Source organism: Poecilia formosa, unplaced genomic scaffold, assembly GCF_000485575.1.
Source record: "Poecilia formosa unplaced genomic scaffold, Poecilia_formosa-5.1.2 Scaffold90, whole genome shotgun sequence".
Taxonomy (NCBI): domain Eukaryota; kingdom Metazoa; phylum Chordata; class Actinopteri; order Cyprinodontiformes; family Poeciliidae; genus Poecilia; species Poecilia formosa.
Window position 1 is genome coordinate 23,838 of NW_006800029.1, and position 17,392 is coordinate 41,229.

The following is a 17,392-nucleotide window of genomic DNA, read 5'->3' on the forward strand; positions in this document are numbered from 1 at the left end:
TTGACATGAGGATGGTGACAATTGTGTCATACTTTTTCCTTCTAGTCAATTTTCCAACAAGATTTAGTAAAAAGGCAACATATTATCAATGGCATGTTGTTGCTTAGCCTCCTTGTGAAGAATCTCAAAGACTGTGAAGGAAGCACACTTCTCCATAATCATGTCGACCATAACATGACATTTCTGTTTAAATGCTTTTTATTGATATTCTAGTAAACTTTAGTTGTTTTTTTATTAGCTGTAAACCCTAATCAGCACTTAAAGTTTATCACTTTATGTGTAATAAGTCTTATAAAATTATTATTTTTTTCCTTCTCTACCGTAAATGATCTTTTCAGTGATATTCTAATTTCACAAAAAGTCCTTTTCCTCTTTTACCAGTTGTCATTTTGTTATATATTTCCTTTGGTTATGCTGTTGTTATTGAATGATTTTTGTTCATTTGTGTTTTGTCGTGTTAGTGTTGGTGTAATTTTTATTTTAGATATTATTTTAACTGAGGCTTCAGTGCCTTATTGTCACTGTTGCTCTGTCCATGGCTTGATCCTGGACACTTTAGAGGCGTGACCAGCTGCACGCTTTTCTGCGGTCATAATTCCTGACTCTCCTCCTTTTCAGTAAGTTACAGCGCCCCCATGTGTTGGATCCACAATGCAGCAGTTGATGTGAAGCCATCAGCCCTCTCCAACAGGATGTTTTTTTTTTTTTTCAGAAACTGGTTTTGTTTTAAACAATATAGATAAACTATAGTTTTAGCTTTTATTGAAGAAAAGTCTTGTAGAATCAGTAGCAATATGCTTGTTTTACTTATTTTAGGTATTATAATGTTGCTGTATATTTTATATCTTTTTAAATGTTAAGTGTCATTGTTAGGGTGTTCATGCGGACACTTTTTCATATGTGTGTGCTGTAAATGATTTCTTTGTGTCCCTCTCTGCCCCCATAGGCTGCACTGTTGAACAGTTTTCCAGACATCTTCGATGAGCTGCTGCAGATGTTCACCGTTCAGGAGGTAGCTGAATATGTCAGGGGCACACTAGGGAGCATGCCCAGCACAGTGGACATTGGTCAGTCCATGGACGTGGTCAAACTTCAGTCGATTGCTCGTACAGTTGAAAGCCGACTCTTCTTCTTTCCTGGTGAGACAAACATGAAGGACTTAGGATCTTTTTTTTTGTTTGTTTTTTACCTCACAATAATCTTGCTTTTCGCCTCATCGCTCTCTGCTTGCTTTCCCCCACTGCTTGTTGCCTCAGAGTCCCGGAGTATTCTGCTGCCAGTCGTCCTGCATCACATCCATCTACATCTGCGCCAGCAGAGGGAGCTGCTCATTTGTTCTGGGATCCTGAGCAGCATCTTTTCAATAATCAAGACCAGCTCCATGGTGCAGTATACTTTACCAAGTCCATAATTACAGGGTTACTTAGTTCTACTAAGCTTAGTATTCCAGTGTGTGTAAGTACAGAGAACTATTGAACTTTATTTAAAGGTTTTCCAGGTCCAAATAATTATGACACATTAAAATAGAGATCAGAAACCCTTTTTTATTTCCATACGCTATTTTTCATCCTACTGCTACCCTTCCTTCTGTCCTTCTTTCGATCTTTTACTTCCATTTGTGGTACTAAATTGAATACGTAGTACATGCATACATAGTTTTCAAAGCATCTGCAGTCAGAACGATCATGTTGCATTTATCTGACCTTTACGTCATCTGACTGCATTTCCAAATAGACTAGTCTACAGAAGTTGACATCAGTGCTCCACGAAAGGCCATTGCTAGTAGTTATACTTTAATTTTTTCTCAGCTTTTTCCTTCTTTTTATGAAGAAGGAAAAACAACGTTGAGCTCAACGTTGGCTCAACGTTGAGCAACGTTGGCTCCCGTTGCTCAACAACTTTTAAATCGATCCATGAATGGATCAAATTAATCGATCCATTATTACTTTTGAGAATGCGGGTTGCTTTGGGGTCATAAACTGTTCACACAGAAGTGTGATTGCAGTAGTAATAAATCACTAGTCTGATTGCCCATCCAAAAAAAAAAAAAAAGGATGACACTGAAGACCCGCTGTGTGAATGTCGCCTAGGCGCCATACTTTATCAATCACATACTTCATGGTGGTTTAAAGTTTTCCTCATCCTCTTTTAATTTGACTGTCTTCTCAGGAGTCCTCTGTTCAAGAAGAAGTGGAAATGATGGTGGAGAGCCTTCTGGATGTGCTGTTGCAGACTCTGCTGTCCATCATGAGCAAATCTCATTCTGTGGAGACATCCAGAGGACAACGCTGTCCCCAGTGCACCGCGGAGATAACGGTAAGCCTTCACTCAATCTGCCCCTTTGAAGGATGATAACAAAACTCCGCAAACTTTAGTCATTATTTTGAGCAGGTTTATTTATGTGTTTTCGTACTTGTTCTCTCTCTCTGCAGGGGGAGTACGTTTCCTGCCTCCTTTCTCTCCTCAGACAGATGACAGAGATCCACTTCCACCACCTTCTCAACAGTTTCCATAGCAAGGAGGAACTAAAGGCGAGAGAGTCTAAAAGTCTGATAACGTCTTTGCTCAGTTCTCTCAGTTTCAGTCCTGAGCTGACATCAGGGAAAGTTTGTACTGCCGTCTGTTGGCTGCACACTTGGACTGAGCAGATTTTTGTTGCATCTTTTCCCGCAGGAGTTTCTGTTGAAGATTTTCTGTGTTTTTCGAAACCTGATGAAGCTGACTATCTTCCCCAGAGACTGGAGCGTCATGCGTCTCCTAACCAGCCAGTAAGTATTGCTTCTTTGCTTCTGTTGTACGGTTTTTATCCCGCAGATGGTGAGTGAAGAAAGCCAGCTTTCTAATCCAGAGACTCATCCGAAGGTGATGCTTGTGTTGTAAGTGTATAAATTCGCCTTTTGGCAGCCGGCTTGTTTTTACTTTACACTTTGTCGTATTTCTGCAGCGTCATCGTAGTGACGACTCAGTTTCTGTCTCCGGCGCTGCACAAAAACTTCTCCGAGGGAGATTTTGATTTCAAGGTGTGTCTGTGCATTTGCAAACGATGAAAACCCATAACTCCATAAAACCACTAGATATTTTATGCTTTTTATGTAATCATTTAAATGGTATTACTTGCTAATTATGTGGATTTCTCTTTGTATTTTAGGTGTGGAACTCCTTTTTCAGCCTCACTGTCCTCTACATCAACCAACCCAGTCTGCAGCTGGAAGCACTCCCTCCTGCCAAGAGAAAGAAAACCCTGGACAAGTAAAAGCCTCTCTCAAATTCTAAAAATAAGCATGTGCATTATTATTATTATTATTATTGTTATTTTTATCAGACTTCAAACAGTGTATCTTATTACTCACTTCTAAATCGTCTCCTTTTGTAGGCATGGGGATTTGAGAGTAATAATGGCATATGAGCTCTTCAGCATGTGGCAGAAATTAGGTGGGTCAACCGTCGCTCACTTCATCAATAATAATTTAAGTGAGGTATGTGTAGTACATTGCAAATGTATTATGATTTATTTTTAATATTTTGCTTCCAAAGTCAGGCTTAGTCACAAATGTGGAGAAACAATTCTTTATGTTTTTTTTGTATTTTTCACTACTTCATGCAGAAATAGGAGTCACTCAGCGGTTACAAAAGGCTAATGCAGTTAAAGAATGAAGCTGTTTCCTGTCAACACATAGAAATATTAATATGAAGAGAAACTTTAAGCAGCATCTTTAGGCATTTTGTTTGCAGCGGTCTTTGACAAAAGCACCATTTAAGACCAATTCTTTAGGAGCTTCCACATTGCTTCACAGCAGTATTTATTTCCCTATATCTTAGGCTTGACGTTTCTTCTTCTCTTATTTTGTGCTTTTGTTCTCCACCTATTTACATATTTAATTAAGCTTACCCATGTTGCACTGCATTCTGTTGCAGTCACAGTGAAATTATGACATTTTAAGGGATTTTCAAAACCCCTTAAAGATCTAAGGATCGGTATCATTTTACAAAGTCTTGAGGCCTCATAAGAACAGTTTAAAGAAATTCAATGTGGCTTAAAACACCATTGTATGTGTATTCTTTATATGTTTAGCAGAGTTGTTCAACAAACACCTCTGTCTGTATCAATCCATTTCAACTAGGTGACAACAAGCCACACTTCATCCCAGGAATGATGGGACCCTTCCTTGGTGTCACCTTAGTTCCTCAGACCGAGGTCCGGAATATTATGATCCCAATTTTTCATGATATGATGGACTGGGAGCAAAGGAAAAATGGGAATTTCAAACAAGTTAGTATAAAATTGATTTGTTGTGAAATCCAGAGTGTGTGCCCTGTCCTTACGTAGCTCTTTGTCACACAACGCACCTGTTCCTGGACGTTCGTAACTCCAGGTGGAGGCAGAGCTGATGGATAAGCTGGACAGCATGGTGTCGGATGGGAAAGGCGATGACAACCACAGAGAGCTCTTCAGCTTGTTGTGAGTTTCAAACAAATGCTTAGTGAGACTATGAAGGAAATATTCTGTTTCTTTAAGATCTTGCAAATTTTTTCCCTCTTGTTTTTTGTTTCTTTTATCACAACAGAACACAGCTGTTTGGTCCTTATCCAAGGTGAAGAATAATCTTTGCACTTCCATAAGCTGAACGATGCTGGCTTTTGCTTCCTGTACTTAATATCTGTGGTCAATGTGTGTTTTCCTCCAGCTTGCTGGAGAAGATTGAGCAGGAGACATGGAGGGAAACTGGCATCTCATTTGTGACATCAGTCACAAGACTTGTTGAGAGAATACTTGATTACAGGTATGCTAAAGTAAAGTTGCGTGCTATAATGATGTTGTTTTCAGGGCTTTAAAAAGGGAACTTGCACTTTCAGGGACTGCATGAAAGGGGACGAGATGGAGAACAAGAAGATCGGCGGTTCAGTCAACCTTATGGTGAGACATTCATTACACTTTCGATCTTATGTGATCATTTCGTAAAAGGGGAAAAGTGACCTGCTTTTTATTTCTTGTTCTACTGCAACATCAGAACTTCTACAAATCAGAGGTGAACAAGGAGGACATGTACATCCGCTACATCCACAAACTAAGTGACCTGCATCTTCAGGCAGAGGATTTCACAGGTAACCTTCAGACTGCAAGTACGTTTTTGTCACATAGTTTGGTACGACTCAACGCTCACTTTGATACTAGCTGCTGTAGAACCTTTTAGCAGCTGATTTTTTATGGTACAACTACGTAATTTCATTTTGATTGAAGGCGAGCTCTGCTTTATTGACCCTAAAAATATTGTGTCTGTTGATATCAAGAGCACAATGGATGCAGCGTTCCTATTACACACAAAGGGAAAGGGAGTAATAACTAAGTGTGTCAGTCAAGTTTCAAATTGTGGCATTCAAAGTATGACATTTGCACTGGAGAAACGTGATCAGTGCTACTGAATCAGTGGTGCTAATCCTATTGATAACAGCACCTTACAAGTGTGGCCATTTACAAATAAGAGTGTTGGAAAAACATTAACTTGCCGATGGGAAACAAAATCCTTTTTGTAATTGAACTGTTGTATCAAACTGAGAGAGAAATAAATGAATATTAATAGATAATTACAAAATGCACAATTCTAATTTTGACCTTTGGCATTTAATAACAAAGCCAAAAACAAAAGCAAAATAAAGTAAAATAAAAACATTCTATGCAGGTGTAACTTTTTTTCACTTGAACTTGGATATCGAATAGATGTCTTTCTTTTTTTTTCTTCTTTCTTTGTCTTCTCTCTCTCTCTCTCTCTGTCTCTGTTTTTCCTCTCTCTCTCTCTCTTCATGCAAAAGGAAGATGGGGCATCAAATTATAAAACCTGGTTTCAAACCCCCATTTTATTATTTGCTCCCACGCAGATGAACATGTTAATAGATAGGAGACTTCCAACCTTAAAAAAATCAAACAAGAGTACAGAGACTCCCTTGATTAAATTCATGGCCTAAATGTCAGGTAGATAATTATGTGCTTCTGGCATTTACTCTTTCATTCTTGGATTTATTATTTATTATTACTTCTTAGAAAAAGATTTACTGTGCAGTTTGTATTTTATAATCCCCCCTTTCAGTCCTGTAAGCAGAAAATCAGGGGAACTTTGCAGCTTATATGCAACAGGCTGAGGACGTGGCATTAAAGAGTACTACTCACAAACTGTAGCTGCTTCATTAAGTATCCATATGAGTCATTAAAGACACGTCGATCCATTACACAGCTCAAATATTATCAACACTATACATGCTTGTTGGCAAATATAACATTATGACCTTGAATTTATTGATGCTTATTTTGTGAAATACAGTTATTATGGTGACATAATGAATGTTGTAATATTTTCCTATTTATTTCCGGAAATTAGCACATTTATATGTAAAGAATAGTAATTAGATGTAAACAGTGTAGTTATATTATGTCTTCTCTACTACAATTAAATAAATTTGTCCTTGACAGTTGCACAGGGTGCCATTAAAGTACTAGTAAGTTAGACATTTTGCATATATCAGTATAACAACCAATATTTAGCTATTTTTTAAAATCTGTTGTAACATTTAGAGCACAAACATTGATTAACTGTTACAAGTTTTGTTATTTTGATTTATTTTGAACTATAGTATAGTTTTCATTGATTAAAAAAAAGAAAAACTAAACCCGTGTTTGTACGGCAAGCCCTTTCTCACACAAATGGCATGACATCCTATTTGCTCTGATATAAAAACCCGTGACTGCTCACCGGATAAGAAAGGCTAAGAAAGACGTTGTGAGTCCTGTTATCTTTAATCAGCTGAAATTCATGTTGGCAGGTCGATTCTTACCAGAACCAACCACAAAATTCTGATTGCTCCATGTCTACCATGGATGTTGCTCTTCCTCCTCTCTCTTTTTTGCATGTGTTAGTTGTGGCTCTGCTGACTTGATATTTTGCTGCAATCTGCACTTCTGAGCTGCACTCTAATGGCGTGTGCTTTTACCTTGCGACTCTAAAGCTGTTCCAGAGTGCCTTACTTGATGTGTCAACACACTAAATGACACTCATGCAAGTTTTCCTCATGACTGGGCCTGATTTTCGTTTTCCGTGTCACTGCTTGAAACACACATCAAGGGATCCGGGGCACAAACACAGCCAGAAGTAAGCCACATGGTGAACAGTAAGAGACACAATGGTGGGGGATGGGAGCTATTCCCTTAAGTGAACAGTGTGGGTCACGAAGGGTGGCTAACAAAACACATTCAAGGCTTGCAACACAACAGCACTGGAATATTTATAGCATGTTATATTTTTTATGACTGCGTATTTTATGCATTGAACCAATGACAAAGGCAAACCACAGTCTGTCACTCTGAACTTTTAAAACAACATGAGGGCTCTTCATCAGCTTGGTGTTAATTTGAACACAAAACATTTTGAATGTAAACTCTTTCAAACAGACGGCATTTAGTCACGTAATTCGCCAGAATAAAAACGTTGGTGGACTTTTTTTTTTTTTTCTTCCCATGAAATGCGGATCTACAGAATAGGCACGTTCTCAGATTAAAAATAGACCTTTGGTTCTAATTTAAGCACAAGCAGTTCTGTTGTGTTGAAACAGCTGAACAGACCTCCTCCCACCCGGGCGACAGAAGGGAAAGCTTCAATTGTGTGCCTTGATTGGTTCATTCAGATATTTCCTACAAGTAAAGGGGGCAAATGTTTATTTTTAGAGGCACCAAATTATGTCTGGTTTCATCTTTCAAGCCCTTAGTGTGTGCGTAGAGGAATGTTAACCGATATCTGTCTGTGCAGATGTACAGTGGTACAGTTGTTTTTGCTGTTGCTTTGCTTTGTTTGAATGTTCTTGGTTCATTTCTAAGCTTTTCAGGCTAAAGTTTGTATATTATCATTGCATGTATGTACTGGTTTCTTCATGTCAGGTGTTCATAGAAGCAAAAAGAAGCTTTTAAGACATAGGTAATGTGCATGCGATGCACTGCTACATTACACATAAAGGTACATAAAAATAAATAAATGGTAAAATATTAAATGAGGAAATACATTTCGTGTGAGGAAGCTAAAGCTTGGGTGGCATTGGACCTTTGGAACGCTACAGAAAATCTCTAGTCTTGGAAGAAGTGGTTATTGAGATCTTGTGTGCTAATGGAAATTTAAATGTCCATAAAAATAAAAAAAAAGTCTGATTTTGTTGTGTGTTTTGAAACATATTGTAATTTTAACAACTTTCTGATCCTGGAAATGAAATATTTAAACATCCTTAATGTTCTTTCCACCTCTACTTTCTGTCTTGCCAGCATACAGTCATGTTGCTCAGGCCATCTTGTGTATTTTTGCCACTGACTGTGTTTCAGGTCGTACACCATCTGTTGCTGAAAAAAAAATGCTGATTATAAATTTCTGCTTTTCTTTACTCTAAAAAAAACCCATCGTCCCTTCATGTTACTTTGCTGTATCAAACATAGTTATGCATTTGTTCACTTGTTATTCGTTAACAGAGGCAGCGTTCACTCTGCTGCTGTACTGGGAGCTGCTGCAGTGGGAGGACCGGCCTCTGAGGGATTTTCTCCACTACCCCTGTCAGAGCGAGTGGCAACGCAAAGAAAACCTGAGTCGTAAAATCCTTCACTACTTCAACAAGGGAAAGGTGAGTGACTTTTGTTTTGTTCTGTTTTCTGCAGCTGTGTCTTTTATATCTTACATTTCTTAATGATTTAATTGCTCTCCAGTCTGAGTCATTTTACTGTCTCTTACTGTGAGGAAAGGGAAAAAATTGCGGTGACGTAAATTTGATATTTTTTTTCAAACCAAACATGATTTGTGTTTGGTTTGAAACACAAACACAAATCAGTAGATGTGTGTGGTTAAATAGAAAGGAGAAGGTTGAAACTCAGGGGTGCCAAAGTCCAATCCTTGAGTGCTATCATCCCACTTCTCCAGCACCTGAATCAAATGAACTACTTGTTAGCAGAAACTCTGCAGAGCTGAATTACTGCTGGTGAGGGAATTCAGATATCTGACTCTGGTGTTTTTGGAGGAGGGAGGCAGGCTGGTAAGTCTCAAGGACTGGACTTGAGAACCCTTGTTGCTGGTGCTATTTCTGTTTAAGATTCTATGTCTCTTTTGTTGAAGGGCTGTTACATTTTCATCATGAACGTGCAGCTGATCATTAACTTTTTCATTTTTCCTCCTTGATCATTTGCCAAAGGCTTACATGTTACGAAAACAACATTTCTTAGTGGATTATATGCTGCAGAATTGCATTGTTCACACAAGTTTAAGTATCTTTTAAAGTAAGTCCAGTTTCTTAGTATGACACTTACAAATATCTAATCATATAAACAACTATTTAATGCTTGATTTTAATGTTTGAACAGGTCGATATGGAGCTAATTTCTGATGTATTTGTATATATTGTAGGGAGCTATGTAAATAACTCACATAAAAGTTTTTGCACAAATCCAGCGCTTCATACTGAGGAAGAGCAATCAGTTGAAATGTAATTTTCTTTCCCAAACCTCTCCTCCCTGGCCGGTGTTCATCCGCAAAATTAAATTAGTTGACCGGCCCGTATGCTCTGCAGAGGAAAATGCCCAGTGGACCCAGGTAGCAGCTGAAAAGAAATAAAACTGTCATCTTTCATTAACTTATTGCCTTCTCCTGCAGTTATTGCTATATATGAAGGGGAAAAAAAATTATAGAGACTCCTCAAGCAGTGAGTGTTAAAATTTTTTACTGGATAAAAATAGCTCAGTGTGTTGGTTAAAAAGCACCCAGCAAGTTGGTACCAGAAGGAATGTAAAGATTTGGAAATTAACCTTGCTGCTTTCCCTTGGTACAACTCAGAAACTGCTTTTTGATGAAATTAAGGAGAGCAAAGAGTTAAAACTCCAACGTATCATTGGTTCTAGCATTTTTGTGAAACTACACCATCCACAGCCAACCCCAATGGAGGGTAGCGCAGTGTCAATTTACAATTTTAGAATATAAAATCTAATTACTTCCCTCTTTTGCCATGAACAAAGATGCTTCTTACATTGCCAGTTAAAACATGTTTGTTCTTCATTCAATCAAGCTGCTAACAGTGGCTGGAGTATCCAGAAATTTTTCTCAAGTAAAAGCTTCTGTTCAATCAAAACCATCTTCGTCAATCCTTACACGCAACAGACAAATATAATGACAACATTGATCATTTTAATGGTGTTTTTTTATTTTTATTTTTTATTTTTTATTTTAGATTCATTTCTCATTCTTCCATTATCTCTTTTATATCTCCACAGTGCTGGGAATATGGGATCTCTCTCTGCCGGGAGCTGGCTTTCCAGTATGAGACTTTATATGATTATCAGAGTCTCAGCTGGATACGGGTAAGTAAAGTGCCTCACGCTACGCGTTTCTGCTACTGCTGCTGCTGCTGCCATCAAACAAGCATCCTCTGTGATGCTGTAAGGAAAGATTTTCAGCTCCCTCTGTCACCGTGATGCTCGGTTGTGGGGTGTGAAGTGCAAACACAACGTCCCAATTACCTGAGCACGCCCACGCGCCTCTGGAAGAGCAGAGGATTCAGCAAAGTGTGTGATTAAATTATTATTCATCATGGCTCCGCTGCTTGTTTGTCTTTGTGTCACAGAAAATGGAGGCAGCGTATTATGACAACATCATCGAACAGCAGAGGATCGAGCCGGAGTTCTTTAAGATGGGCTTCTATGGGAGGAAGTTTCCTTTCTTCCTCAGGGTAAGAGACTGCAGTGGTCGGAAATCCGCATTACAGCAGGAAACCGTGTCTGTTATTCCCACATGTAACTAATGGGATAGTGGACATGTCTGCTTTCTTCTGATGTGTAGAAAAGATGATCTGCAACTTGTTTAAATCTAATGTTAAACTTGTTTGCAGCTGCTGCGCGATTTTAGCAGGAACACATAAAAGAAAATCCTACAATTTGTTTTTAAGGTCTTAAACAGCCTCGCTCCGCCTTATTTAATACAGCTTCTCACCTGGTCACTTGGCTCTGCTGACCAGCTGCTTCTGGTCATTCCCAGTGGAAGCTTTGAGGGATAAAGACCTTCAATATCGAGACCCCTAAGTTAAAGAACGCTTATAAATTTGACAGGCCCTTTCACTGTCCAGTTTTAAAACTCGTCTAAAAATATTTTACTCATTTGCCTTTAACCCAAATGAGACTAGATTTTACTTTATTTTGATCAGTTTTACTGCTTTGTTTGTTCAGTAGAATTTTTAAAATTAATTTAATGTTTTCTTTTATCTTATCTATCTCTCATGTTCAGCACTTTGTTTCAGCTGCGACTGGTGTTTATGCACGTTGCAAATTAAGTTGTTGATGTTTATGGTTGGGGTTTGGCTGCAGCCAGTTCATTGGAGGATTGAAAATAAGTAATTGTTTTAAATTTGGTGCGTGCAGTCATTAATAGCCGCTTCTTAACTGCTCTAGAGAAAAGGTTTTTCATTTTAAAACTACAACTTTAGTGTGAAATATATTATGTCAATGTATAATGTTGGCTGTTTTTCTTTTAATAGTAAAAAACTGAAATTTGTGAGTATTGCTATCTCAGCAGCTTGTGCTGCTGGTGCTGAAACAGTAAAAAAAAAAAAGGATGAGGGGAAGTTAATTTCAGACCCAGCAGGCTTGTGCTACAGATTTTAAACAGAATAAGAGGTACAGGGTTTGTGTGAGGTTTGTTTGAACACTTCCCTGCTTTTTTTTCTGCAGAATAAGGAGTTTGTCTGCCGCGGTTACGACTACGAACGGCTCGAGGATTTCCAGCAGAGGATGCTGGGAGAATTTCCACAAGCCATTGCAATGCAGCACACAAACCAGCCTGATGACACCATCCTGCAGAGCGACGCCCAGTGTATCCTTATAACTTCCCTACCGTTGGTGCCGCCACTCAGAGATAAAGATGTTTTGTGCTAATAGAAAAAAAGTTAATGATGACTGAAAAATGTTGCCTATTAAACAAAAAAACAACTAAACCTCAATCTGTCATTGTTCCTCCAGAGTCGGGCAGTAAAAGCATTTTCCTTTTCATCTCCCTCCATCTGTCTCTTCCTTGACGTGTGGCTTCCCTAGACTTACAGATCTACGCAGTGACTCCAGTTTCAGACATCTCTGATGTGCCTCAGCTGGAGCGTGTGCCTGAGAGGATCAAGAGTTTCTACCGCATAAACAATGTCAGCCGCTTCCACCATGACAGGCCTTTCCACAAGGGGCCTAAGGACCGGGAGAATGAGTTCAGGGTATGAGGAGGATTGACACTCTCAGCTCAGCTCAGGCTTTATTCAGAACAGTAATAGTCCAGGTGTAGCCTTTTAGCACTTGAAATGGATCCAAGTGTTGAAACAGCAGGTAATTAAAGCAGCAGTGATAAACGTCTCAGTTGATTTAGGTTGGTGTAACGCCCCCTGGTGGCCACAGTGGAAGCCACCAGCTTTTTATTTTTTATTTTTACTTAAAATAAACCAGGGGTTTTGTCTGGTTTTTTTCCAGTTAAGCCACTATATTAACAAGCATTTAAGATATACAGTTTTGGAGATGAACTGTGCTGGATGTTTTTCCATTCAGTATTTAAAAAATAAAGACGTCTTTATTAAAACAGAGTTCAAATGCAAAATTATTTTGATTATTCAGGACAAACCTAATTTCTGTGGGATCTAATTGTATTCAGTTTACTTAAACAGTGTCAATTCACACCAAACATCATTTAACATTACAAGACAAACAGGCACAATTAATATGCAGTCATAATCCAACATATAACCTAGCCAATCCAATTGTTGCCTTTACAATCCAGTCATTTCACCACATTCCTCTATATATTGTATAATTATATAACTGTACAATCAGTTGGCTTGGAACCATGATTCACAACAGTGCTGTAAAGGGTGCCGGATATGTAAATGTTCAATTAAAACTTCAATGAAACAACAATACTTCATCTAGCAAAACCTAGTTTAAAATGAAGTTATTACATTATCAAATAAATGAATCGGGTTGCTTGTAAAATGAAAGACTAGAACTGAAAGCCAATGAGAAGTGGTTTGTCAAGCTGTATCACAAAGCAAAGAATTGTAGTCAAAGATCATTTTAGTTCAGTTATCAGGTATTTTGGTTTTCCTTGCTTAAACACAAAACATCATCAGACGTTCATGAAATGTAAACCATATATGTGTATATTTTACCTCAGTATGTTTGAAAGTTTTTCTTTTAGTGTTAGCTGACATTTCTGACGTTTTTCCCAGAACTGAGTTTTTATAGGAACATTTACACCTTTATAGTGATCGGACAGACTGTGGACACTGATTTTGGTTCAGAGATGACGAGTGGCATTATCGGATTTCACAAACATCTGTGGAAACATTTAATGTGTAAAATAAAGCTAGAATCCTCTCGAACACAATCGCAACTACTATCTAACATTTGTAGGCAGAATCTGAAAACTGAAAGATCTAACTGCTTTCCCTGAATTATTGAAGACGTATTGGTTCTTTCAAAACCGTAAATAGTGTTTACTACAGCTAAAAAGTAAAAAAAAAATAAACAGCCTGGGGCACTTCAGAGACTTGCTTATGCATAATATTGTAGTTTTGCGTGACACAGTAACCCAGATTTAAAATCAAACCGCACAAAGTGTTGAGCATGTAGGTCACCAGTCTACAACTGTGTTTCTGCCTGCCAGGTTTTTTTTTTTTTTTTTTATCTACAAAACACAGTCAGATGCCCACTGGGTTTAACTAATATTAGACAACGCCGTTAGAATAACCGCGGCTTTTCATCTGCATCTTCAACAGAGTCTGTGGATCGAGAGAACAACCCTGATTCTGGCTCGTCCTCTCCCTGGGATCGCCCGCTGGGCAGAGGTGGAGAGGAGAGAACTGGTGGGCTCATATCAAACGTGCAACGCATCGCTTCGCATCGGACGCGTCGGCAGCTTTAACGTCGGCTTTATCTGTGTTTTCAGGTGGAGGTGAGCCCACTCGAGAACGCCATTTACGTTGTGGAGAACAAGACCCAGGAGCTGCGGACTTTGATCAGCCAGTACCAACACAGGCAGCATCACGGCAACATCAACCCGCTCAGCATGTGTCTCAACGGCGTCATAGATGCTGCTGTGAACGGCGGCATCGCCAGATATCAGGAGGTAGAGCTGCAGGGCAGAGATGAACGGGAAGCCAGTGTGAAAGTGATGAGTGCTGAGAGCTGTTGCTGAGAGAAATCTTTATCTTTTGTTTGATTCTCTGCAAAAGGCCTTCTTCGATAAAGACTACATCAGCAGTCACCCTGAGGACACAGAGCGAATCACGCATCTGAAGGATCTCATGCAGGAGCTGGTCAGACTCAATTTAAATACTTTAGTAGATTTTAGAATGCTTTGGAAATAGAAACAGCTTGTTTTTTGTTTTTTTTTTTCTTTTCTGACGTCAGGTGCATATTCTTGGAGTGGGGCTGGCTGTTCATGAGAAACTGGTGCATCCAGAAATGCGTCCTCTGCACAAAAAGCTTGTGGACCAGTTCCACATGATGAGGACAGGTTTACACCATGTGAGTTTTCATTTTTCTTTTTTAAATGTGTTCTTAACATACTTTGTAAAAAAAAAAAAAAAAGACTTTTAAACTTTTCTACATTTTGTTTTGTTACAACCACAAACTTTAATGTATTTATTAAAAATGTAAACATTTTTGGCTCTCAAAATTTTTTACTAAGAAAATATGAAAAGTGTGGTATTTGTATGTTTTCAGCCTTCTTGAGTAAATACTATCTATATAATAATACTATCTTTCTCTACGTGTGAAGCTCCAAATATTTTGAGGCATATTTCTACAAGCTTTGCACAGCAAGAGATCAAATTGTTTGTCTTGCAAAATAGGGTACGCTCAGTTAAAATAGATGGAGAACAATTGTAGTTGTCAGGTTTTTATATGGGTTCGAACTTTGACTGGGCCATTCAAACATTCTGTTTTTTTCGGGATGTCATGTACTTAGTTCTTTTCATTTTCCCATCAACTCTTGCTAACTTCCCCTATTCCTGCTGAAGTAAAACATTAACACATCATGATGCTGCCACCACCATGTTTCAGTGTGAGGGTGATTTGTTGTGCACTTTTAGTTTTCTGCCACGCGCTTTTGTATATAGATCAAAACACTTCAAGGCATTGAAGTTTGTGGTTGAAGCATGAGAGAATGTAAAAGAGGACTTGCACTCTGTGAACGTTCTGTGTTCAGTGTGGTACGGACATCTTTTCATATAAATCTTATGCTTCTCCCTCGATCCGGCATGTTTGCGCTCATTGCTTGTGTGAGCAGTGTAAATATTCAGAGTAGTATGTGATTGGCTCCCAGCAGTGTGTGCCCGGCATGGATCGATTCGGCCCTGCAGGCTGCCCAGGGGTCAATTCTCCCAGAGGCATCCTCTCCTCGCACAACCACATGAGCCCTGAGAGCGTCCGGCTGATGCACAGACACAGGTCAGTCACCCAAACGTTCATCCTTTAATTTGTGCCGCACCGCTAATTTTAATCCGGGATCGACACTTACAGGCATGGTCGGGCTTTTTGAAATTGTTTCTATTTACCCATTTTCTAAGCTATTAATCTAAGAATTGATCCGAGAAGAAAGAACGTTTACAAGTATTTTGCCACTTCAACTCGGTTACATGTTGAAGGGATTGGTTCAACTATAAATGATTGTTAATACACGCCAAAGGCAAGTATTAGCAAAATTTGTAATGTAGAAAAAAAATACCAAGTTGGAGCCTCATCAGGGAATAATAGCCAAATAGTTTTTAGTCTTGGTTATTGTTTGTAAATACCTGCCTATTAAGGCTAAGATTCAACAAAATATAAGATTTCATTACCACAAATAATTCAACCTTCCAAAGGAGGCCAAATTAACATTGATCTAATTGTGAGTCTGGGATTAATAGTTTTTGTACCTAAATTTTTCAGGCTTTTATAAATCAATGAATTCAATGAAGCTTAGGATGTTGGGGACCTCCGAAGAAAAGCAACATTTACAGTAAATTTCACTTTTATGATCTGAAACAACATGTTGGTCCTGCAGCCCTCTGAATTTGCAAGGCTCCATCCGACACTCGTCGTCCTCCCTGTCCTCTCACACGTCGAGCGAGGCAGGAAACCTGGTCATCATGACCGACGGCCTGATGGGGGAGCACCCAGAAGAGGCCATGCACATGCAGGTAAGACTAATTAATCTTATTGAGATTATGTGTGGAAGTACTCATATTTTCTCATCTGTCTCATAAACTGTCTGTTGTTTTCTCATTGTACAGGACAGTCTTTTTAATTTTTAGAACCTAACTTTTCTTTTCCAGCCGAGCCCGTCGTCTTCTAGTTTGAGTTCAATCCGCTCCAACTCCTCCCAGATTATAAACTCCGCTCCATCAAGTGCCAGAGGTGAGAGGCATAAATCCAGAAGGTCATGCGAGAAAATTATTCACTCACAGATCTGTTTACCAAACTTCTAATATTTCTTTAAATTGGTGACGTTTGTGGCATGAGTAGGATCTTGAATGAGTCAGTTTAACACGCACACACACACATGCACACACACACCCTGGATAGAGCAGATTTCGTTAAAAAAAAACAGATCTGTTTGATGTTAGACATAGATAAATTAATTTCATTCAACCAAGAATTTTGTTTCTGATGAGACATGTACCTCTCTACTAATAATTGCTGTAGGAATATCAATTAAAAAATTTCAATTTCATTAAAATCACATGTTGAAAATTATCTGTACCTTCATTAATCAGTAGAAAAGTCTTTCATTACATCAAAGCTGTCTAACTTTTTGCATGTTCCTATTGCACAGTGAGGCATATTGATCACATTAAAAAATGCCCACTGCTTTTAAATATACAAAATAGATTTAATCCATATGTTTATAACTCATTAATACTGTGGAACAACAGGATAATTGTGCTTTCTGTTTTAGTAGAGAGATGTTAGTTAACACTTTAAAAAAAAAATAATAAAAATTCTGTGTAGGCTCTCCGTCTCTGCCCGATAAGTCCAAACACAACCGAGAAGTGATGATGCTTCTGCCGTCTCACCGTGAGAGGGCCAACAACTCCATGTATTACAACGTGGCAGAGAACGGACAGGTATGGACGATCGACGCTACCCTGAACAATGCAATGCGTTACAACACTTCCTGTGAGATTCTCCTCACTATCTGATGAAAAAAAGGGGGAAATTATTTTTTTTCTCTCTTTTAATTTCTCACCTCAGCAGCAGAATAACCACATGCAGCGTGCCTTACTTCAGCAAGTTAGCCCCTGTAAGCCTTGTGCTGATCCTCACATGAATCTCCCAGAGAAAGGTAAGTCAAACAAAGTGAAATCTTACACCATAGCT

General features: G+C 38.7%; 1 protein-coding gene across 1 annotated transcript in view; it reads left to right on the forward strand.

Moving 5' to 3' along the window:
* Positions 1-17,392, forward strand: part of LOC103141888 (dedicator of cytokinesis protein 3-like) — a gene marked incomplete at its 5' end in the record, with an annotated part of 43,121 nt that overhangs the window by 21,938 nt on the left and 3,791 nt on the right. The window contains 28 exons of the mRNA XM_016674112.1: positions 947-1,139; positions 1,257-1,384; positions 2,170-2,316; positions 2,433-2,531; positions 2,674-2,768; positions 2,945-3,020; positions 3,149-3,249; positions 3,374-3,432; positions 4,122-4,270; positions 4,374-4,459; positions 4,566-4,592; positions 4,686-4,781; positions 4,855-4,915; positions 5,010-5,103; positions 8,498-8,646; positions 10,280-10,366; positions 10,630-10,734; positions 11,729-11,870; positions 12,089-12,255; positions 13,807-13,893; positions 13,977-14,156; positions 14,263-14,346; positions 14,441-14,557; positions 15,360-15,481; positions 16,077-16,212; positions 16,348-16,429; positions 17,024-17,139; positions 17,267-17,357. Coding sequence (XP_016529598.1) covers positions 947-1,139; positions 1,257-1,384; positions 2,170-2,316; positions 2,433-2,531; positions 2,674-2,768; positions 2,945-3,020; positions 3,149-3,249; positions 3,374-3,432; positions 4,122-4,270; positions 4,374-4,459; positions 4,566-4,592; positions 4,686-4,781; positions 4,855-4,915; positions 5,010-5,103; positions 8,498-8,646; positions 10,280-10,366; positions 10,630-10,734; positions 11,729-11,870; positions 12,089-12,255; positions 13,807-13,893; positions 13,977-14,156; positions 14,263-14,346; positions 14,441-14,557; positions 15,360-15,481; positions 16,077-16,212; positions 16,348-16,429; positions 17,024-17,139; positions 17,267-17,357 — 3,076 coding nt within the window. The remainder of the gene's footprint in view (positions 1-946; positions 1,140-1,256; positions 1,385-2,169; positions 2,317-2,432; positions 2,532-2,673; positions 2,769-2,944; positions 3,021-3,148; positions 3,250-3,373; positions 3,433-4,121; positions 4,271-4,373; positions 4,460-4,565; positions 4,593-4,685; positions 4,782-4,854; positions 4,916-5,009; positions 5,104-8,497; positions 8,647-10,279; positions 10,367-10,629; positions 10,735-11,728; positions 11,871-12,088; positions 12,256-13,806; positions 13,894-13,976; positions 14,157-14,262; positions 14,347-14,440; positions 14,558-15,359; positions 15,482-16,076; positions 16,213-16,347; positions 16,430-17,023; positions 17,140-17,266; positions 17,358-17,392) is intronic.